This window comes from Nerophis lumbriciformis, linkage group LG08 (genome assembly GCF_033978685.3).
Source record: "Nerophis lumbriciformis linkage group LG08, RoL_Nlum_v2.1, whole genome shotgun sequence".
Taxonomy (NCBI): Eukaryota; Metazoa; Chordata; class Actinopteri; order Syngnathiformes; family Syngnathidae; genus Nerophis; species Nerophis lumbriciformis.
Window position 1 is genome coordinate 6,631,065 of NC_084555.2, and position 25,403 is coordinate 6,656,467.

Consider the following 25,403-nt stretch of genomic DNA (forward strand, 5'->3'; position numbering starts at 1 on the left):
CAAAATGATATAGTAATAATAATAATCATAATAACAGTGCCCTAAAAATAATACAACCTGTCATATTTCTACAGTATATTATTATTAATAATATAAATAACGAAAAATACAAGAACTATATATAAATATCACTTTAAATGTTATTATTAGTATATACTTTTATTGTTACAAATGTAATACTGATAACTATCAATTAGTATTTAAATACAAAGCAGAGGTGTTTTATTAATAATAAAACAATTATATTACAAAAGTATTACTTTTATTATTTTATATATGTATATCACTTAACTATATTTGAAATGTTTTACTAATATTATCTTATATATTTGTATTAATAATAATTATTATTAAATACATTTGCATTTAAATAAAAATAAGTACATACTATTTTTATTCATATTATTAATATGACAAAGTATTACTATCATTAATGATATTGATTTTTATATTATAATTTAGATTAATAATATTAATTTAAATCATTTAAATTAGTATTTAAATAAACAAGTATATAATAGTTTTTAATAACATTAAAAATAATGTTATTGTTAATAATAACTATACCAATAATATTATAAATTATCATTAGTAGTAGTAGTAGTAGTAGTAGCACTAGTATTATATATTATATATTTAAAAAAAATAATATGTCAATAAGCTCTGCTTCTTCCTACTAATTTTCGGACACGTTGAATTTTGCAAGTGTAAACGGGACTTACTGTAACTGGATGCAAAGTAAATTAGCTAAAATGAAAAAATAAGTAAAATAATTCACAAAATTTTAAACATTTTAAACGAGCGGCAGATTCTTTGACAGTGCTCGTCAAATCCATCTTTTCCCTAGCTTTGTCACAAAGAACAGCAACTGTAGTGGAAGTGGGTAGGAAGTTCCACCTTTAAAAATGGTATCTGGTCTGAAACAGAGGCGGGACAGCGCCTGTGTGATTGCATTTCATGCAATGGCGGCAATCGAGTGTTGTGTTGGAAGCGATTGTCGATGCTCAAGATTCAGACGCCGACATGCATCTGATTATCGGTTTGTAAGAAGCTGCGCAGCTGCGGGCTGCAAACACACCGATGATAAATGCAGCATCTCTGCGTGAACGTGGCGTACATCATTAAATCAATACATACCAAACTTTTGGGGGAGTTTTAGTTCCGAGCGTTTCCGCGTAATGAATAAATAGCTCATTGGGACAAAAGCTCGCATTTGTCCCAATGAGCTGTAAAAGGCAAATGGAAGCTCATAAACACGAGACTTGACTGTATGGACTTTTACGTTTTATCTTTCGGCACTTTGCCCTTTTATGAGCCGGGGACCCTTGTGAGAGCATGGGGCGGGGGGTGCTGTGGTAAGCAACAAAAGAAGAAGAAGAAGAAGAAGAAGGTACAAGTTAAGGCAGAGAGAAGAGTAGAAGAGTGACATCTCGCCTCGTTCGCCGAGGCCTCATTACCAAACAATACGGCTGTGAAATTGGTTTAATGACAAAGTCAGAAAATTGCTATTCTGCTCACAGATGGCCTGCGGGCTCATGGAGGATTCTGGCAGGCTTACGATGGCGGCCCGCCTGCATTAAAACTACTTCTTCTTCATCAAAAACACAGCAGCTCTCTATCTTGCTGCAAATGAAAGAAATTAACCTACTTTTTCCTTTCCCCCCCTCTTCTCGACCTCTCGCTCCCCAACCCAACACGCGCACACACACACACACACACACAAACAACACACAAGCAACTTCTACACGTTCGACACACACAACTTCTCACCCCGCCACTGCAGAAATTAGGTGGAATTAAAGACAAAAAAAAAGAACAAGCAAAAGAAAAAGGAGTCTCGCCCACGCCAAGCGCAGCTCGACTTTATTTCAAACGCGCAGCTCTTGTTATTAAACGACCCCGCCAATAAAACCAAGCTGTTGAGGAATAAAAGAGCCAAAAGGTGCTGAGAAGTACAAAGACCCTCCACCCCCCCATCACCCCCCATCACCCCCTCCTTCGCCATCTCTTTCTAATGCTTCTGCTGCAATGCTTCTTTCAGCTCTGCAGCTTTTACCCAGCAGCCTTTGCGGCCTCACAGAGGAGGAAACTGTACAAAATAGTTCATTCAATATCCTTGTAATGCATGTAACAGTACTTCAAAAACACATTGTTTTATAGAGAATAATACGCTACTATACATTCGTTAACTGTATGGTGCAAGTATACACTACACGTAGACCACCGGGGCATTCCCAGTCGTCTATGTGTGACTGGTAAGTATGAGAGTCAGCTCAAATCTTTTTTGGATGACATCGACTCTATGAGGCGAAAAAATATGGCATTACTAATGGAAAAATTTAATATAATATAATATATATATATATATATATATATATATATATATATATATATATATATATATATACATTAAATTTTTTCTCTATGAGGCGAAAAAATATGGCATTACTATATATATATTTTTTTTTTTTTTGAGACAATACAGTTCAAATACATTTTTTTATTAAACAATAAAATAAAAAAAACAATTCTCCTTTTTCTGTCTACACACTGTGTCTACTTGTAAGTACTCCGTGATTGTGTGCCGCCGAACATGCTCGTCTGCTCGTAAACCAGCAATGACACGACGTGATGACGACGGGAGGGGTGGGGAACTGGTACTTTTCAGAGGCGGTATAGTACCGAATATGATTCATTAGTATCGCGGTACTATACTAATATCGGTATACCGTACAACCCCATCGCATTGTATTATATATATATATATATATATATATATATATATATATATATATATATATATATATATATATATATATATATATATATATATAAATGTAATATATATATATATATATATATATATATATATATATATATATTAAATTTTTCCATTTGTAATGCCATATTTTTACTCATAGAGAAAAACAAAACAAAACAAACAAAAAAACCAAAAAATATATATATATATATATATATATATATATATATATATATATATATATATTTATTTTATTTATTTTTTCTCTATGAGGCGAAAAAATATGGCATTACTATATATATATATATTTTTTTTTTTTGAGACAATACAGTTCAAATAATTTTTTTTATTAAACAATAAAATAAAATAAACAATTTCATAATATGAAAAAAGTATACATATTTATTACACTTTTCAAAAAATATACAGTACAGGCCAAAAGTTTGAACACACCTTCTCATTTCAATGTGTTTTCTTTATTTTCATGACTATTTACATTGTAGATTGTCACTGAAGGCATCAAAACCATGACACCTGCGAAGTGAAAACCCTTTCAGGTGACTACCACTTGAAGCTCCTCGAGAGAATGCCAAGAGTGTGCAAAGCAGTAATCGGAGCAAAGGGTGGCTATTTTGAAGAAACTAGAATATGAAACACGTTTTCAGTTATTTCACCTTTTTTTTGTTAAGTACATAACTCCACATGTGTTCATTCATAGTTTTGATGCCTTCAGTGACAATCTACAATGTAAATAGTCATGAAAATAAAGACAACGCACTGAATGAGAAGGTGTGTCCAAACTTTTGGCCTGTACTGTATATTTTTTGTGAAAAATAATGCATTTATAGTTTAAAAAAACAAACCAATCTAATATTTAAAAATAGCAACAACCCTATTTTCCCCCAAATAAGTCACAGAATATATATTCACACATATATATATATATATATATATATATATATATAAACATTTCTATCTACACTTCTGTTCAAATGTAATAACTTATTCTTCTGTTGTTTGATACTTTACATTAGTTTTGGATTATACCACCAATTTGTAGTAGTTACAGGATCATACATTGGTCATATTCAAATTCCTCATATGTCCAGGGACATATTTCCTCAGTTTATAAACATAATATACATTTTAAAAAAACGAAAGAAGATGTTGTGAAGCAGAAACATATTGACGTAATCATAGTAGTATCGACTAGACACGCCCTTGTACTTGGTATCATTACAGTGGATGTCAGGTGTAGATCCACCAATGGCGTTTGTTTACATTTTGACGCCGGTGAGCTACGGTGTATAGTGAAGCATGTTTAGCTATTCCACGGAGGCGAGGATTAGTGATTTAGCTATAAAACACTGCCGACAGCGGCTGGACTTTAGCCGCTAGCTAGCTAGCCATGTCTTAAAGCACCTCTTCCTGAGGGCGTTTCAGTGTTATAACTTCACCTTTATCTTTATTTTATAAGCCAAAATGTGTCCATTCTCCCTTTTCTGTCTACACACTGTGTCTGCTTGTAAGTACTCCGTGATTGTGTGCCGCCGAACATGCTCGTTTGCTCGTAAAACCAGCAATGACACGACGTGATGACGACGGGAGGGGTGGGGAACTGGTACTCTTCCATACTTGCCAACCCTCCCGGATTTTCCGGGAGACTCCCGAAATTCAGCGCCTCTCCCGAAAACCTCCCGGGACAAATTTTCTCCGGAAAATCTCCCGAATTTAAGGCGGAGCTGGAAGCCACGCCCCCTCCAGCTCCATGCGGACCTGAGTGACGTCAGGTGCGCAACACCACGCAAATCGTTGGCCAACCAAAAAGTAACCCCAGTACGCTATAGCCAACATTCACCAGGAGATGGCAACAGACAAACATAGATCAGTCTATTACATTATTCCCCTTTTAGAAATGTATAGAAGTTACTCAAAATAAATAAACAACCCAACCAAAAAAATGCAGCAGCTCAATTAAAAAACTGTACTTAAGCCACATTCTTTTTTTTTTTTTTTTTAGTACTGAACTCTTAACCCTCATTTGTAAAAAAAAATAACATGCTTATTATACAAACAGTATTTGTACACCTTTAACACAGATTGTTATACTGTCTTCAGAGATTCAGTTTTTTTGGTGGTACTCGAAACCTTTCTGGGTACCTGCGAAAGGGTGTTCGGCATGGTTAGAAAAATAGTGACAGAGAATAGAACAAGGATGGACAATTCAACCCTTAACTCAACAATGAGTAGATGAGTTATGTGTGTGTATATGTGTAAATAAATGAACACTGAAATTCAAGTATTTCTTTTATTTATATATATATATATATATATATATATATATAATATATATAATATATATAATAAAATAAATATATATATATAGCTAGAATTCACTGAAAGTCAAGTATTTCTTATATATATATACATATATGAAATACTTGACTTGGTGAATTCTAGCTGTAAATATACTCCTCCCCTCTTAGCCCCGCCCCCAACAACGCCCCCACCCCCCACCTCCCGAAATCGGAAGTCTCAAGGATGGCAAGTATGTACTTTTCAGAGGCGGTATAGTACAGAATATGATTCATTAGTATCGCGGTACTATACTAATATCGGTATACCATACAACCCCATCGCATTGTATTATTAAATGTGTGTTCTGCTCCCTGTAAATCTAGCAGGTGGTCAGGCGGCTATGAATGCAAATTGTCTCCGGGGAAACAATTATTGAGCTAAGTTTAGTCTTTTAGTCATACCGTGCCTATCAATCTGAAAAGTCAGATATAAAGTTAAACACTATAACACTTTTTTTTCCCCAATTAGTATTTTTTTTTTTACAGCGATCAAAAGTCTGTCAAGTTGTCCTGAAGCTGCCCTCCACAATTGATCCTAATCTAGTGATAACTTTTGAGTTACGTCTGTTTATTTCTATTTTGGGGGGGTATGGAATCCCACTAAATCCTCACAATGAGTGTTAGTTTTACAGAAGCAACACGTTTTGTTGTTGTTGTTGTTGTTGACTCACACAGCTGCCGGGGTCATGCACCCCCCAAGTGCCTGATAAAGTGGGCACCATTAATCACATGGCCCATACGCTGGCAAAAAGAAACATAACAGTAGCGCACATTAGCATCAGCTGTTTAAGACCTCCCCGTGGCCCACTGCAACAACTGCTGAACTAAAAAAAAAAAACTATAAATGAAGGTTCTAATCCGCCAATAGTGCGAATGTGCCTCCAGTGGAGATGAAATGGGATTATTATTTGAGCAAGGAGGAAAAACAGCCAGATCAAATGAATTTAGCGGGTGTGGAGTGGGGGGGGGGGGGGGGGGGGGGGGGGGGGTCTGCCACTTGGGATCTGACAACAGAGTCAATTCTGCTAATTAACTGCCAATTAGTGCTCCCTAAATGAACGGGATCATGATGCCCGTGTTGGCATCGCCACAACTAAAAAACCCCCCACCCAGCCCGCCCCCTTCACTTTACCAGTCTCTCACACACACACACACACACACACACACACATTTAGGTGGTATATTTAGCAAGGCAGCGGGGGGGCACAACATGGTAACTTGCAGAAGTCCCAGGTTGTCGCCAAAAAAAGGCCCTGACATTTCCATCTGGGTCAAAGTTAAGAGCTGGGGGGAAAAAAAAAAAGAAAAAAAAGTAGGATGCTGAGGGCGAGAAAAAAAAAAAAAAAAAAAAAAAAAAAGCATCATCGCCTCATAGCTCAAAAATAGGAAAAGTTAGAGCAAGACTCGTCATTTTTATGATACATTCGGAAAATATGAGTTCTTTTTTTTTTTTTTTTTTTTTTCATATTGGGCTCACCCGCCAAAACCAGAAGATCATAAAAGTCAGCGGTCCGAAGTTTCTGAGTGGAAGCTTCTTTCCGTTGGACTTTTTCTTGGCGGCGGCGCACATTGCAAACAAATATGTACATCACTGGAGTCACTTTTAGTCTGATAGCTGGGATAGGCTCCAGCCCCCCCACCACCCTGAGCGGTAGAAAATGGATTGATGGATGGATGTTTTTTTTTTTTAGCCTTAATGTACATATCTGTAATGAATATGTGTCATGTGATGATTTCATTTAAAGAATTACAAGTAAAAATTCACAGTTGGCCCATATTCAAATACACATTTCAGAAAGACGGAGAAGCCAACATTTGGCATGTAGATTGGGTTTGAATTTTTGTTTTCATAATATGTATTATTGTAATATTTTATTGTTGTTGTCATCACATTGTTGTCATCCATCCATTCATTTTCGAGATAATCTTACTTATCTCACCATATGAAATATAACTTACTTCACTCATTACTATTTATTTATTTTTATTGTTATTACTTATGGAGTTTATTGTGAATAAATTGAGAACAGGAAGTGAACAAAAGTTTCAGCAACTGCTATGTAAAGAAAAATCGGTAGGATTAAATAAGCTCCGCTTCTTCCTACTCCTTTTCGAACATGTGGAATAGAGAAACTGGAAATTGTGATGCATGCGTGTTCCAAATAAACACAAACTCAAACTCATTATTGTAAATATTATTGTCATCATTATTCTTATTTATTATTATTAGTAGTAGTAGTAGTAGTGGTAGTTTTGTTATTTTTGGGTTAGAATTTTTGTTTTCATAATATGCATTATTGTAATATTCTATTGTTGTTGTCATCGTATTGTTGTCATCCATCCATTCATTTTGTAGATAATCTTACTTATCTCACCATATGAAATATAACTTACTTCAGTGATTATTATCTATTTATTTTTATTGTTATTACTTATGGAGCATATTGTGAATAAATTGAGAACAGGAAGTGAACAAACAAAAGTTTTAGCAACTGCTACGTAAAGGAAAATTGGTAGGATTAAATAAGCTCTGCTTCTTCCTACTCCTTTTCCAACATGTGGAATAGAGAAACTGGAAATTGTGATGCATCATGACATCTAAGTAAGATTAAATATCTCAAATAAGGGTGATATTTGCTTATTTTCTGTCTGGTAAGATACTTCTTCTCACTAAGCAGATTTTATGTTAGAGTGTTTTACTTGTTTTAAGTGTTTTGGTCCTGAATGATCTCAGTAAGATATTACAGCTTGTTGCTGAGATTTGATGACCTATATTGAGTAAAACATGCTTGAAACTAGAATATCAACTGTTGCAAAGCTGTGTCATCAACACTCACAAGTATAAAACTACTTTTTTAAAGTAATAATTTCTTACTTCAAGCATGAAAAAAAAAATCATAATGCCGAGGCACTAGCATTTAGTTAATTTAAGAATGTTTTTCAACATATCGAGCAAAAATGTCTAATGTTTTTTTTTCTACCAAGAAAAGTGCACTTGTTATTAGTGAGAATATACTTATTTTAAGGTATTTTTGGGTTCATTGAGGTTAGCTAATTTGACTTGTTTTGGAAAGTTTTGACAAGCCGAATTTTCTTGTTCTATTGGCAGATAATTTTGCTAAGTTCAAGTAAAATACCCTTCATTTTTGTATTTTTTTTTTTCTTGTTTTTGAACATTGACTTTTTGCAGTTCCAAATAAACAAACTCATATATATAAATATTATTGTTATCATTATTCTTATTTTTATTCTATAATTAGTAGTAGTGGTAGTATTGTTATTGTTTTAATTAATGATTATTTTGATTATAATTATTATTGTTGAAGTATGTTGTTAGTTGTATTATTTCCTCTTATTATTTTATTATGTTTTTATCACTATTTTTAATAATGAAAGCAGTATTAGTAGTAGTAGTAAGATAGTATTTAGTTATCATTATTTTTATTACTATGTATATTATTAGTATTAGCAGGACTACAGAAATATTTGAAATTAATTTGTATTCAAGCAAACATATCTCATATGTGCATCAACATTTTAGTACATTTTTAATTACCGTATTTTTCCGACTATAAGTCGCAGTTTTTTTTCATAGTTTGGCCGGACTTATATACCGTATTTTCCGCACTATAAGGCGCACCTAAAAACCACAAATTTTCTCAAAAGCTAACAGTGCGCCTTATAACCCGGTGCGCTTTATTACGATTAATTTTCATAAAGTTTCGATCTCGCAACTTCGGTAAACAGCCGCCATCTTTTTTCCCGGTAGAACAGGAAGCGCTTCTTCTTCTACGCAAGCAACCGCCAAGGAAAGCACCCGCCCCCATAGAACAGGAAGCGCTTTAAGCAACCACCCGCCCCCGGAAGAAGAAGAAAAAACGCGCGGATATCACCGTACGTTTCATTTCCTGTTTACATCTGTAAAGACCACAAAATGGCTCCTACAAAGGACAAGGATCCGGTTCATAAAAAGACGCAATCTCTCCATCCGCACACGGATTACTACCGTATTTCACAGCAACTGATATTCCTGTGGAACGGGAGCACGTACGGTGAATATTCGCACCACGGAATGAGAAGTCGTCCTTCACTGTGGTTCTAGCTTGCCATGCTAACTTCCACCCAGGGTGATATTCAAAAGGAAGACCTTGCCAAAAGAGACCTTTCCAGCCGGCGTCATCATAAAAGCTAACTCGAAGGGATGGATGGATGAAGAAAAGATGAGCGAGTGGTTAAGGGAAGTTTACGCGAAGAGGCCGGGTGGCTTTTTTCACACAGCTCCGAAGGCGAACACACCTTCACTAAGACGGGCAGATAGCGCCGGTCGACATACGCCAACATCTGCCAGTGGATCGTAAATGCCTGGGCAGATAGTTTCGGTCACAACTGTGGTCCGAGCTTTCCGGAAGGCAGGATTCACAGAACTGCTGCACAACAACAGCGACACTGAATCCGATGACTTCGACGAGGCGGAGCCGGCCATTTTTGGATCCCACGCTTGCGCAACTTTTCAATTCGGACACCGAAGACGAAGAATTCGAAGGATTTACGAATGAAGAATAACTTCAGAAGGTGAGCGCTATGTTTATTTTGTGTGTTGTGACATTAACGTTCGAGCAACATTATGTTGCTATTTATTGCTCTACACCATTTTGAATTTTACTATGTTTGTGATTGCACATTTGCGTACATTTTGGGACAGAGTTGTTAGAACGCTGGTTTTCAATATATTATTAAAGTTTGACTGAACTATCTGACTGTTTTTTTGACATTCACTTTAGCGCAGCGTTTTTTTGACATTCACTTTAGCGCAGCGTAGGCGCGGCTTTTAGTCCGGGGCGGCTTATTGGTGGACAAAATTATGAAATATGTAATTCATAGAAGGTGCGGCTAATAATCCGGTGCGCCTTATAGTGCGGAAAATACGGTATGTTTTTTTCCTTCTTTATTATGCGTTTTCGGCAGGTGCGACTTATACTCCGGTGCGACTTATACTCCGAAAAATGAGGTAGTTTTTTTTTTTTTTTTTACAAATGTATTCATTTAGATTTTGCACGAAAGTATTAGTTTTGTACAAATTTAATTTTTAATCAGATGTTTATGTATGTATTTATTTGTATGTAAATGCAATAATAATTGTTTTTTTTAGTTAAATATTTTAATTAGGTTGTACATTTTTATAAGAAACATAATAAAATCATCATTTATATCCTACTACTGAATAAACTCTAGAGAAAAGGCCATAAAAAACATATTTTTTTAAAAACATGAAGCATTTCCCCATTACTGTGTGCCTGTTTTGACAAGTCCAAATGTGTTGAGGAACATCAGATATTTGTAAACATCCTCACTTCTTGCAGAACAGTTGTGTAACCCTTCCACAGTTATGATCACACTAATAATAATACTACTAATCAGTGTACTATGGCCTCCCTCAGGTGACTGGTGGGAGATACTGAGCCTATTTCATGTCATCAGTGGGCACAGGCTGCCTGGCGCCGTCGTCTGGCGGATATCCTTCCCTTATCATGTGACCTGTGCTCCGACAGGGGGCAAAGGTTGGCCGAGAGCCGCCCCTGTGTCTTAATAACTCACTCATTGTATTCCTTTCTGCCGCTAATTACAGCCTCCCCCTAGTGCGTGCAAGTGTGTGTGAGTGTGTGTGTGTGTGTGTGTGTGTGTGTGTGTGTGTGTGTGTGTGTGTGTGTGTGTGAGCGTGTTCCCCCTGGGCTGTAGAGACGAGCCAAAGGAGTAAAAATAGAGTGTGGCTTAGTGCCCTCTTTATTGTTATTAGTGCTCCATTGGCACAGCAGTCCATCATCATATATGCCAAGAAGTGACACATTTGCCTTCTTCTGCTCGCTGTGAGGGCGACGGAATAACGAGCGCGCCGTTTCCTGCCTTTCTTCGGCCCACCTTTCTTCTGCCAGTCATCTGTCACCGGTGTCATCTCTCCGGCCCGCGCCGCAGCTCGTCAGTTTGTGTGTTTATGTGACGGCCGCATCCCCGCAGTGGTAAATAACAGCGGAATATCGTGCCGGGGTTGACGCGGAGGCGCAAGGGGATATGGTCAGGCCCCATTTAGCTCCCGGTGACGGCTGCCGAGACGAAACCACACCGCTTAGTATCGCGATAGTCTTCATGTGGTCCTTCATTAAAGGCCAAACCGTCGTAACCATGTCAGTCTCGCTGCTTTGATTGTTTAACAACCACAACAATCTGAAAAAACTAATTTTTCTGGATTCACAAGAAAATGTATATTAAATGGCTTCTGGGACTCAAACGTAACCTTTCCACGACGTTTCGTAAAAATCCGTTCAGCAGTTGTAAAGTATCGTAATGTAATCAAGCTAGCATGCACTGCAAAAAGTCAGTGTTCAAAAACAAGAAAAAACAAAAACAAAAAAAAATTGAACGAGAAAATGTGGCTTGTCAAGACTTTCCAAAACAAGTAAAATTAAAGCTGCAAGCAGCGTTGTTCGGGCCCGCGTATTTGGCAGGTGCTAGTCCTAAGTGTCCCAATACTTTTGTCTACTTGTAGTCTGAAGTGTCCCAAGACTTTTGTCTAGTGTACCTACCTTGTCTGCATTGTGTGGGCACGTTGGTGCTTCCTGCTTTTAAGCAGCCATCTTGAAAAAACAGCATTGCAGCAGCATCAGCGCAGCGGGTCTTTGAAGGCTCATAAAATCAAAACCGGAGCAGTTATAAAAAAACTGTTCTGTTAATTTATGCACAAGGGTTTAATCTCTCTCCTGTGTTAGTTTGAAGCCGAAACGACAAACGTGCTCAGAGGAGATAGTTTTTGAAGGAAGGTGACCGGTTTTTACAAAATAATTGTTTTGAAGGGGGAATAGCAAACTTGCTGTTGATTTTTGCTGGGGGTTGTAAATTAATGAAATGTAGGCCTAAGTGAGACCTACGGAGAGGTTTTTGTTTCATGTCTCTCCGACCTTCCCAGTGGGAGTAACAGGCAGTTTTGTAACTTTTTTCTTCCGAGGAGCAGTTTTTTATCAGTTTTATTCAAAAATTGCTGTAGAGCACAATTTTTAAATTTGGGGTTAGGTTTTTTCATTAGATCACAGTTTTAGCCAGTCCGGATGTGTGTGTTCAGTTTGGTGAGTTTTGAAGCATGTTAAGGGGGTCAAATTACAGCTCAAAGAGGCAAAAGTGACTGTTTTTAGTACTTTTTTGTCTTGAAGGGGGAATAGCCAACTTCCTGTTGATTTTAGCCCGAAGACATACAATTATGAGAACTAGGTCTAAGTCAGACCTACATAGAGGTTTTTGTTTCATGTCTCTCCGACCTTCCCAGTGGGAGTTACAGGCAGTTTAGTAATTTTTTTCTTCCGAGGAGCAGTTTTTTGTGCGTTTAATAAAAAAATTGCCGTAGAGCACAATTTTTAAATTTGGGGTTAGGTTTTTTCATTAGAGCACAGTTTTAGCCAGTCCTGATGTGTGTGTTCAGTTTGGTGAGTTTTGAAGCATGTTAAGGGGGTCAAATTACAGCTCAAAGAGGCAACAGTGACTGTTTTTAGTACTTTTTTGTATTGAAGGGGGAATTGCCAACTTCCTGTTGATTTTAGCCCGAAGACATACAATTATGAGAACTAGGTCTAAGTCAGACCTACATAGAGGTTTTTGTTTCATGTCTCTCCGACCTTCCTAGTGGGAGTTACAGGCAGTCTGTTTTTTTTTTTCCTAGGGGGCGCTAGAGCGCAATTTTGATTTTTGGGGTTCGTTTTTTTTATCAAAAGACAATTTTCGCAGGTCCTGATGAGTGTGTCAAATATGGTGAGTTTTGAAGCATGTTGAGTGGGTCAAATTAGTGTTCAAAGAGGCGGCGGAATAATAATAATAATAATAAAGAATAATAAAACGAACGAATAACAATAGGTCCTTATGTCCCATTGCATAAGGACTCCCTGTGGGAGTCCTTTTGCAATGGGCCATAGCGGGCCCTAATTAGCTAACCTCAATGAACCCAAAAATACCTTAAAATAAGTATATTCTCACTAATAACAACTGCACTACTATATGAGTACGTATTTTCTATTGTTTTGTTGAAAATAAAACTGCAAATTAGCTCTTCTGGATGTTAAAGGGGAACATTATCACAATTTCAGAAGGGTTAAAACCATTAAAAATCAGTTCCCAGTGGCTTATTTTATTTTTCGAAGTTTTTTTCAAAATTTTACCCATCACGCAATATCCCTAAAAAAAGCTTCAAAGTGCCTGATTTTAACCATCGTTATATACACCCGTCCATTTTCCTGTGACGTCACACAGTGATGCCGATACAAACAAACATGGCGGATAGAACAGCAAGGTATAGCGACATTAGCTCGGATTCAGACTCGGATTTCAGCGGCTTAAGCGAGTCAACAGATTACGAATGTATTGAAACGGATGGTTGTAGTGTGGAGGCAGGTAGCGAAAACGAAATTGAAGAAGAAACTGAAGCTATTGAGCCATATCGGTTTGAACCGTATGCAAGCGAAACCGACACGACAGCCAGCGACACGGGAGAAAGCGAGGACGAATTCGGCGATCGCCTTCTAACCAACGATTGGTATGTGTTTGTTTGGCAATAAAGGAAACTAACAACTATGAACTAGGTTTACAGCATATGAAATACATTTGGCAACAACATGCACTTTGAGAGTGCAGACAGCCCATTTCAGGCGCGCTAAGAACATATATTTTTCCACGATTTCAGCACTCAGGTTAACCATACCTAAATAGACACAAAATACCGCATTACACAAGACTACCCGAATGTACTCGAATGATTGAAAAAAAAAAATGTTTTTAAGCTAAATTATTGGTAAACACAGTTTATGTATAATATTTTACGTAAAACCGCGAGTAATGAATAAAGTTTTCATCGATTAATATATTCTGTAGACATACCCTCATCCGCTCTCTTTTCCTGAAAGCTGATCTGTCCAGTTTTGGAGTTGATGTCAGCATCTGCTTTGAGTGTCGCAGGATATCCACACATTCGTGCCATCTCTGTCGTAGCATAGCTTTCGTCGGTAAAGTGTGCGGAACAAACGACTGACCATTTCGTCGACTTTCCTTTATTTTGAACAAATTTCGTCCAATTTCTTGCCACTTTCGCATCTTTGGGCCACTGGTGCAACTTGAATCCGTCCCTGTTCGTGTTGTTACACCCTCCGACAACACACCGACGAAAGTGAGAAAATGGCGGATTGCTTCCCGATGTGACGTCACAACGTAAAGGCGTTTAATTCGCCAAAATTCACCCATTTAGAGTTCGGAAATCGGTTAAAAAAATATATGGTCTTTTTTCTGCAACATCAAGGTATATATTGACGCTTACATAGGTCTGGTGATAATGTTCCCCTTTAACTAAGGCTGTGTTCACACTGCAGGTCAATTACGATTTGCTTGCTTATACGTGACATTTATCTGATTTTTTCTCATTCAGATTTTTTTTCAAACCTGACTAGTGTTGTCCCGATACCAATATTTTGGTACCGGTACCAAAATGTATTTCGATACTTTTCGGTACTTTTTGATATAAAGGGGACCACAAAAAAATGGCATTATTGGCTTTATTTTAACAAAAGAAATCTTAGGGTACATTAAACATATGTTTCTTATTGCAAGTTTGTTCTTAAATAAAATAGTGAACATACAAGACAACTTGTCTTTTAGTAGTAAGTAAACAAACAAAGGCTCCTAATTTAGCTGCTGACATATGCAGTAACATATTGTGTCATTTATCATTCTATTATTTTGTCAACATTATTAAGGACAAGTGGTAGAAATATGAATTATTAATCTGCTTGTTCATTTACTGTTAATATCTGCTTACTTTCTCTTTTAACATGTTCTATCTACACTTCTGTTAAAATGTAATAATCACTTATTCTTCTGTTTGGATGCTTTACATTAGTTTTGGATGATACCACAAATTTAGGTATCAATCCGATACCAAGTTGTTACAGGATCATACATTGGTCATATTCAAAGTCCTCCAGGGACATATTTCCTGAGTTTATAAACATAATATAAATTTAAAAAAAATATGAAAAAGGATTTTGCAATGCTAAACAATATTGATGTAATCATAGTAGTATCGACTAGATACGCTCCTGAACTTGGTATCATTACAGTAGATGTTAGGTGTCTACATTCATGATCGGCGTCATTAGCGGTGACGCCGGTGAGATACGGTGTGTAGTGAAGCCTGGTACTTTTTTTTTTTAGAGGCGGTATAGTACCAAATAGGGGACATCTCTGCGCTGCTGACCCGTCTCCGCTCGGGATGGTTTCCTGCTGGCCCCACTGTGGACTGGACTCTCACTGTTCATTCACATCGACGTCCCACCGGGGTGAGTTTTTCCTTGCCCTTATGTGGACTCTGAGCCGAGGATGTCGTCGTGGCTTGTGCAGCCCTTTGAGACACTTGTGATTTAGGGCTATATAAATAAACATTGATTGATTGATCGATTGAATATGAGGGGGGGGGGGGGGGGGGGGGGGGGTATATGGTATTTTTTTTGTCATAAAAAAATACAATCATGTGTGCTTAAGGACTGTATCCCTTGCAGACTGTATTGATATATATTGATATATAATGTAGGAACCAGAAATATTAAGAACAGAAAGAAACAACCCTTTTGTGTGAATGAGTGTGAAAAGTGTAAATGGGGGAGGGAGGTTTTTTGGGTTGGTGCACTAATTGTAAGTGTATCTTGTGTTTTTTATGTTGATTTAATGAAAAAAATATATACAGGTAAAAGCCAGTAAATTAGAATATTTTGAAAAACTTGATTTATTTCAGTAATTGCATTCAAAAGGTGTAACTTGTACATTATATTTATTCATTGCACACAGACTGATGCATTCAAATGTTTATTTCATTTAATTTTGATGATTTGAAGTGGCAACAAATGAAAATCCAAAATTCCGTGTGTCACAAAATTAGAATATTATTTAAGGCTAATACAAAAAAGGGATTTTTAGAAATGTTGGCCAACTGAAAAGTATGAAAATGAAAAATATGAGCATGTACAATACTCAATACTTGGTTGGAGCTCCTTTTGCCTCAATTACTGCGTTAATGCGGCGTGGCATGGAGTCGATGAGTTTCTGGCACTGCTCAGGTGTTATGAGAGCCCAGGTTGCTCTGATAGTGGCCTTCAACTCTTCTGCGTTTTTGGGTCTGGCATTCTGCATCTTCCTTTTCACAATACCCCACAGATTTTCTATGGGGCTAAGGTCAGGGGAGTTGGCGGGCCAATTTAGAACAGAAATACCATGGTCCGTAAACCAGGCACGGGTAGATTTTGCGCTGTGTGCAGGCGCCAAGTCCTGTTGGAACTTGAAATCTCCATCTCCATAGAGCAGGTCAGCAGCAGGAAGCATGAAGTGCTCTAAAACTTGCTGGTAGACGGCTGCGTTGACCCTGGATCTCAGGAAACAGAGTGGACCGACACCAGCAGATGACATGGCACCCCAAACCATCACTGATGGTGGAAACTTTACACTAGATTTCAGGCAACGTGGATCCTGTGCCTCTCCTGTCTTCCTCCAGACTCTGGGACCTCGATTTCCAAAGGAAATGCAAAATTTGCATGGTTGGGTGATGGTTTGGAGTGCCATGTCATCTGCTGGTGTCGGTCCACTCTGTTTCCTGAGATCCAGGGTCAACGCAGCCGTCTACCAGCAAGTTTTAGAGCACTTCATGCTTCCTGCTGCTGACCTGCTCTATGGAGATGGAGATTTCAAGTTCCAACAGGACTTGGCGCCTGCACACAGCGCAAAATCTACCCGTGCCTGGTTTACGGACCATGATATTTCTGTTCTAAATTGGCCCGCCAACTCCCCTGACCTTAGCCCCATAGAAAATCTGTGGGGTATTGTGAAAAGGAAGATGCAGAATGCCAGACCCAAAAACGCAGAAGAGTTGAAGGCCACTATCAGAGCAACCTGGGCTCTCATAACACCTGAGCAGTGCCAGAAACTCATCGACTCCATGCCACGCCGCATTAACGCAGTAATTGAGGCAAAAGGAGCTCCAACCAAGTATTGAGTATTGTACATGCTCATATTTTTCATTTTTATACTTTTCAGTTGGCCAACATTTCTAAAAATCCCTTTTTTGTATTAGCCTTAAGTAATATTCTAATTTTGTGACACACGGAATTTTGGATTTTCATTTGTTGCCACTTCAAATCATCAAAATTAAATGAAATAAACATTTGAATGCATCAGTCTGTGTGCAATGAATAAATATAATGTACAAGTTACACCTTTTGAATGCAATTACTGAAATAAATCAAGTTTTTCAAAATATTCTAATTTACTGGCTTTTACCTGTATATATATATTTATTTATTTATTTATTTTTTAATTTCTTGTGCGGCCCGGTACCAATCGATCCACGGACCGGTACCGGGCCGCGGACCGGTGGTTGGGGACCACTGGTCTATAGAATCTTAACAGTTCGTCTGCAGCTATCCGCTAATTTGACTAAAAAGACACGCAAGCCAAGTGTTTTTGGTGGTGTGCACTGCAGTCATAATATCTGTCAACAGTGCGGGAGAGAGGCCATTAGAACACACAGAGTGAGCACACATACGCTGCCATTAAAAGCACGAGCAAGTAGCCGTCAAATAGTGGACTTTAACCCAACCTTGTGTTCTTTATTAACACTGGAACCGGCTAATGCCAACAAACAGGTGAGGCTGTTAGCTAATGATGCAGACGGGAGATAGCGGCGAAAGGAGCCAGACAAACGGTTTCGAGGTAGTGCAGGTGAGCTGCAGGTAAAAAAAAAAAAAAAAAAAGGGCAAAAAAAAAAAAAGGGAGGATGCGCTGCCACAGAGCAGCCTTGTGCCCTCACAACTGTGAACCTGAGGACAAAGCCCTGATTCAGCACATCCTTTCCTCTGAGGGGGGGGGGGGGGGCGATGGAAACCGAAGACGGCGACTATGTAAACCCCCGCCCCCCCACCCCACCACCCAGTCCTGTGTGTGTATCTGTCTTTGGCCCGTCACGTTGGCAGCAGCGGCCATGCTTCAAAGGCAAGCGCAGAACAATGCCAGGGCCTAGTCAGGAATTTGAAGAGCTTTTTATTTTTAACAAGAATTTCCAGCCCGTCGGACTACTATCCGAGCAAAGACAAGACGAGGCAAAAGTAAAGGCGGATAGCACGGAAGGTGTGGAACTGAAACAAACATCTTGGAAAATGCAAACTTTCCAATATGTGTCCAGACCACTAGTTAAAGTTAAAGTTCCCATGATTGTCACATGATTTGACCCATCACCCTTGATCACCCCATGGGAGGTGAGGGGAGAAGTGAGCAGCAGCGGTGGCCGCGCCCGGGAATAATTTTTGGTGATTCAACCCCCAATTCCAACCCTTGATGCAGAGTGCCAAGCAGGGTGGTAACGGGTCCCATTTTTTTTAGTCTTTGGTATGACTCGGCCGGTGTTTGAACTCACAACCTACCCGATCTCAGGGCGAACACTGAGCAGGTTAAAGAAACAATCCCCGCAATTACCTTATGACCCGTACCAACACGCAGTGCGGGTGATTAGGTATTTTTGGCAATTTTACTGCTTTAAATCTACAGTAGGTAAGGGATTCATATGGATTTCATGTCCGAGAAAATGGGGGTTAATCACTTTGCAATGCAGTCTGCTGGAGATGATGGAAAGCACCACTCTACATAGCAACTGATGCTGAGGTCAAAGTTGGATTTGCCACAAAACACAATTGTGAGGATTTTCTACGCTGCAGGGGTGTCAAAACTCATTTTAGATCGGGGGCCACATGGGGAAAAAATCTACTCCCGACTGGTAAAATCACAGTACAATAACTTAAAAATAAAGACAACTTCAGATTGTTTTATTTGTTTAAAAATAGAACAAGCACATTCTGAAAATGTACAAATCTTAATGTTGTTGGGGGTTTTTGTTGGGTGTGAATGTGAGTGTGAATGTTGTCTGTCTATCTGTGTTGGCTGAGGTAGCAACTTGTCCAGGGTGTAAACCGCCTTCTGTCCGAATGCAGCTGAGATAGACTCCAGCACCCCCCGCGACCCCAAAAAGGACAAGCGGTAGAAAATGGATGGATGTTGCTGTTAATAGTATTCTATCTTTATTTGTCGTTATTTATACTTTCTGAATAAATAATGTGATAATGTTCATCAGTCAACTTGTTAGTGTTAATTTTCAATCTATCAAGATAAAAAAATAATCTCAAAATCAAATTACAGGATATTATTTATGTAGTTTGCCCATTTTCCTCGACTGGTCATGTGGTTTATTTTTCATACATACGTAGCAACATCTACAAAGATACAAATACTTGCTATTGTGACATCTAGTGGACACATTTAGAACAGCAATTGTTTTAATTAAAAAATTTCGGCTCATTTTTATATTTTTATAAAACCTGCCATAAGTTTGACACCCCTGCTCTACTGCTATCTAAATCGGATAGTGCACCTCCAAATTTGTCACGTTTCATGTGTCAGGTAAACCCTGGCAAATGGGGTCATATGAATCGCTTTTCTACTGTAGTATCAGAGCACAAAGACTCACTCGCTGTCTGATGAGTATATTACAGAGGAACCTCGATTTAGGAACTTGATTGGTTCTTAAACAGGGTTCTTTAATTTAAAAAAAAAAAACATTTCTCTATAAGAAACAATGTAAATATGAATAATGGGTTCCAGCCTCGACAAAAGTCCATATTGTAGTAAAACTTTGTACACAATATAAAAGCACTATGCAGTACTGTATATCAAACAAACATTACAAGTGGATGAAGAGTCAACTTTCTATTTAATAAATCCAAAAGAACAACAATGCACACACACGGTCACTCGACCTGTGGCGCACTCGCACTTTGCAATTACAAAACTCCTCGATTTTAACAACCAAGTCGCTACTATGATTGGGAATAATTCAAAGAAACAAACAAAACAAAATCAAATTAACGTTGCTGGTTCATTATTTTGGCGTGCAATCAAAGTAAGGGAAGAAGGAGGAGGCAGTGTCGACAACGCTGTGGACACTTCCTGATAGTGGTTAGAGTGTCCGCCCTGAGATCGGTAGGTTGTGAGTTCAAACCCCCGCCGAGTCATACCAAAGACTATAAAAATGGGACCCATTACCTCCCTGCTTGGCACTCAGCATCAAGGGTTGGAATTGGGGGTTAAATCGCCAAAAATTATTCCCGAGCATGGCCACCGCTGCTGCCCACTGCTCCCCTCACCTCCCAGGGGGTGATCAAGGGTGATGGGTCAAATGCAGAGAATAATTTCGCCACACCAAGAGTGTGTGTGACTATCATTGGTACTTTAACTTTAACATTTCAAACCAAACATATCTTATCCGTTACATTCTCCGGACTCATATTGAGCTTGTGAAAACTTGAAACATTTTGTAAAATAGCTAAAAATACACTTAAAAGCACACAACGCACAAGGTAGCTAACAAAAGCCTTGCTTAGCTGACTGAATGAACACTGGAGAAAGATCAGTCCACCCACAATGGACAAAGGGCGGATGAAACGTTCACACCAAAGTAGGGCTGGGCGATATATCGATATACTCGATATATCGCGGGTTTGTCTCTGTGCGATATAGAAAATGACTATATCGTGATATTCGAGTATACGTTCTCACGCAGTTGCTTTTAGCTGCAGGCATTACACTACAAGCGCACCTTCTTACATACGTCACATACGTATACGCCCTCTCGGAGCAGAGAGGTAGCGGCATGGGTAACGTTAGCTGTGGTGCGAGTGGTAACACGAGAGAAAGAAGGTGCGAATCTGGTAACAAATGAAGGAAGAATTAATTCCCAAGAAAAACAGCACAAGGTGGTTTGGCTTCAAGTGGGAATATGTCGAACAGACAACCGTAATTTGTCAAGAGTGGGGCAAAAGCGTTGCTACGAAAAGTAGCGTTACTGCTAATATGTAGCATCATTTGAAAAGTCACCCGCTAGAGAATGAAGAGTGCTTACTCCGCATGTCAACATCTCCGTTCGGTGCCACACCAACAAAATGCAATTAAAGTGCACTTTAATTTAGTGTTGTTTTGATAAGTCATCTTGGTGACGTCGTTTTCCATGGCCTCGCCGAACTCCTCCCATGTCCTCAGCCTTCCTGGTAAGGTCTATTCAGGTGTACTGGAGAGGAGGCTACGCCGGATAGTCGAACCTCGGATTCAGGAGGAACAGTGTGGTTTTCGTCCTGGTCGTGGAACTGTGGACCAGCTCTATACTCTCGGCAGGGTCCTTGAGAGTGCATGGGAGTTTGCCCAACCAGTCGACATGTGCTTTGTGGACTTGGAAAAGGCATTCGACCGTGTCCCTCGGGAAGTCCTGTGGGGAGTGCTCAGAGAGTATGGGGTATCGGACTGTCTGATTGTGGCTGTCCGCTCCCTGTATGATCAGTGTCAGAGCTTGGTCCGCATTGCCGGCAGTAAGTCGGACACGTTTCCAGTGAGGGTTGGACTCCGCCAAGGCTGCCCTTTGTCACCGATTCTGTTCATAACTTTTATGGACAGAATTTCTAGGCGCAGTCAAGGCGTTGAGGGGATCCGGTTTGGTGGCTGCAGGATTAGGTCTCTGCTTTTTGCAGATGATGTGGTCCTGATGGCTTCATCTGGCCAGGATCTTCAGCTCTCACTGGATCGGTTCGCAGCCGAGTGTGAAGCGACTGGGATGAGAATCAGCACCTCCAAGTCCGAGTCCATGGTTCTCGCCCGGAAAAGGGTGGAGTGCCATCTCCGGGTTGGGGAGGAGATCTTGCACCAAGTGGAGGAGTTCAAGTACCTAGGAGTCTTGTTCACGAGTGAGGGAAAAGTGGATCGTGAGATCGACAGGCGGATTGGTGCGGCGTCTTCAGTAATGCGGACGCTGTATCGATCCGTTGTGGTGAAGAAGGAGCTGAGCCGGAAGGCAAAGCTCTCAATTTACCGGTCGATCTACGTTCCCATCCTCACTTATGGCCATGAGCTTTGGGTTATGACCGAAAGGACAAGATCACGGGTACAAGCGGCCAAAATGAGTTTCCTCCGCCGGGTGGCGGTTCTCTCCCTTAGAGATAGGGTGAGAAGCTCTGCCATCCGGGGGGAGCTCAAAGTAAAGCCACTGCTCCTCCACATCGAGAGGAGCCAGATGAGGTGGTTCGGGCATCTGGTCAGGATGCCACCCGAACGCCTCCCTCGGGAGGTGTTTAGGGCACGTCCAACCGGTAGGAGGCCACGGGGAAGACCCAGGACACGTTGGGAAGACTATGTCTCCCGGCTGGCCTGGGAACGCCTCGGGATCCCCCGGGAAGAGCTGGACGAAGTGGCTGGGGAGAGGAAAGTCTGGGCTTCCCTGCTTAGGCTGCTGCCCCCGCGACCCGACCTCGGATAAGCGGAAGAAGATGGATGGATGGATGTTTTAAAATGTCTCTGACAATCTTGCACTTTCTGTTTTGGAAATGACATGAATGTTTGTGCCACTGCTTAATAACTGTTTAATAAATACACTTTTGATCAATTGACTTAGTTGTGATTTCCCTCTCTGCATGAAAGTTTAAAATGAGCATATATTAATGCAGTATGAACAAGAATGTTTTAATGTAGACACATAAAATCTTCATACTGCTGTGATTATATGCATCAAGTGGTAATTCAAGGCTAAGGCAAAATATGGAGATATATATTGTGTATCGTGACATGGCCTAAAAATATCGAGATATTAAAAAAAGGCCATATCGCCCAGCTCTACACCAAAGCATATTTATACTCCGTCCGTGGTTCGTAAATGAAAATAAAATAATTGTACAGCGAGGTGTTCGTAAATCGTAGGGTGGAAATGCAATAAACAAGGAATTGCGGCAATTCCCCCACCTTTCTCAGGTGGGGGAACACTGGCGAGACAACATTGCCCTTTTGTGTTGAAAGCAATTGTCGCTGGCTGACAAGTAGCAATTGTCAATAAATGAACTGATTGCACACAAAGGCGTTAAAAGGCACTTTGGGGATTCTGTGATTCTGCAGGATCTCTCCGGGTGAAACGTCGCACGTTAGCACCGAGGCGCTCCTTCTAAATAGATAAAGCCATCGCTATATGTCTGTTCCCCCCTGTCAGGTTAGCGTCGTCTTTCTGTATTAATCACCATGACACGGGCAAGGCAACTCAATTTTCTGCTCCTGTAGGTAAGGTGCGCGGCGTCGCCGGCCCGAGACGGCGGCACGAAGCATGAAAACAGGCGGCTAATCTTTGCTTACCGGCGTAATTGAAATGCTATCCACACTGTAGGGTGCATTAAAGCCTGATAACGGCGGGTTCCTGTGGCCAATTTAAGTAGCTTGACTTCCCCCTTTGGCTGCGAGCGAATAAAGGGGGATGGTGGGGGAGGTTCTGATAGATAAGGCTGACAAACCCAGCTAATTCTCCAGGCATGTTTCTCATTGTGATCCTGGAAAAAATGAGACGAGAGAGAGTAGACAAAAAAATGATTTAAAAAAAAAAAAAAAAAAAAATCAATTGACCCTCGGGTGGCTTGTCGGCCTGCGCGTCTGATAAACGTAAAAGCTCGCTTAATGTGGGCCCGCCTGTACCCGGCAGATAGAGCACTTTGTAAATGAACCCGCTTTGATAAATATATTAAGGAAAGCCGCCAATAAAAGGCGCAGACTTGTCATTTGTAAATAGACGCTCCCCGCTACACGGAATTAAAATGATAAAATGGGGTTCCATATAATTAAGTTTGTGTAAGACCTGAAATCCGTGCAAATACCTTCCCGGGCCCCTGAAAGGAGCCTGTCACTTCAATTAATCTGAACATCACCCTGAGAAAGTACGCGGCCAAATTAAGCTGCAGATAAAAAAAAAAAAAAAAAAAAACGTGGCTAGTATTTTGATAAGTAATTCCTGTATCATTTCTTTGCTTCTGTGATCATTTTATTTAATCCACCACCCCCAGTTATGTGCTAAGCCGTCTACAAAGAGCCCCTCGCCGGCCTGGCTACCTTAATCCACCGTATATACCAGAAAGAGGACGGAAGGCGCTGGTGTCTTCTTTTTGTGGGGGCTCCGGTGTTTGTTTTTTTTTTACTCAAAATACCCAAAATGTAACAAATGTGGACTCACCAGTTGTTTACTTGTAGGATGGTGAGCCCCGTGTCCTGGGCTAGCTGCTTCTTCTGCTCTTCAGACGGGTACGGGTGCTGAGAAAAAGAGGAAAAAACACCAACCATTAGCCGTGTGTGCCTGGGACTTTTCTTGGAGGGAACCTCACAAGACTAGCTTTTGGGCCACACAAAATCGAAGGGTCATTGTCCGTATCGGGTGTAAATTTGGGTACCGTATTTTCCGCACTATAAGGCGCACCTAAAAACCACACATTTTCTCAAAAGCTGACAGTGCGCCTTATAACCCGGTGCGCTTTATTACGATTCATTTTCATAAAGTTTCGATCTCGCAACTTCGGTAAACAGCCGCCATCTTTTTTCCCGGTAGAACAGGAAGCGCTTCTTCTTCTACGCAAGCAACCGCCAAGGAAAGCACCCGCCCCCATAGAACAGGAAGCGCTTCTTCTTCTACTGTAAGCAACCACCCGCCCCCGGAAGAAGAAGAAAAAACGCGCGGATATCACCGTACGTTTCATTTCCTGTTTACATCTGTAAAGACCACAAAATGGCTCCTACTAAGCGACAAGGATCCGGTTCATAAAAAGACGCAATCTCTCCATCCGCACACGGATTACTACCGTATTTCACAGCAACTGATATTCCTGTGAACCGCACTGTGGAACGGGAGCACGTACGGTGAATATTCGCACCACAGGGAATGAGAAGTCATCCTTCACTGTGGTTCTAGCTTGCCATGCTAACTTCCACCCATGGTGATATTCAAAAGGAAGACCTTGCCAAAAGAGACCTTTCCAGCCGGCGTCATCATAAAAGCTAACTCGAAGGGATGGATGGATGAAGAAAAGATGAGCGAGTGGTTAAGGGAAGTTTACGCGAAGAGGCCGGGTGGCTTTTTTCACACAGCTCCGAAGGCGAACACACCTTCACTAAGACGGGCAGACAGCGCCGGACGACATACGCCAACATTTGCCAGTGGATCGTAAATGCCTGGGCAGATATTTCGGTCACAACTGTGGTACGAGCTTTCCGGAAGGCAGGATTCACAGAACAACAGCGACACTGACTCCGATGACTTCGACGAGACGGAACCGGCCATTTTGGATGCCACGCTTGCGCAACTTTTCAATTCGGACACCGAAGAC

The 25,403-nt window shown here is 40.1% G+C and overlaps 1 protein-coding gene across 7 annotated transcripts in view; it reads right to left on the reverse strand.

The window, feature by feature from the left end:
- meis2a (Meis homeobox 2a) overlaps positions 1–25,403 on the reverse strand; it is a 262,523-nt gene that overhangs the window by 58,868 nt on the left and 178,252 nt on the right. For all 7 annotated transcript variants that reach the window (XM_061968186.2, XM_061968185.2, XM_061968183.2 and 4 more), the window contains exon 9: positions 24,260–24,336. In XM_061968186.2, the coding sequence (XP_061824170.2) occupies positions 24,260–24,336 (77 nt within the window). The remainder of the gene's footprint in view (positions 1–24,259; positions 24,337–25,403) is intronic.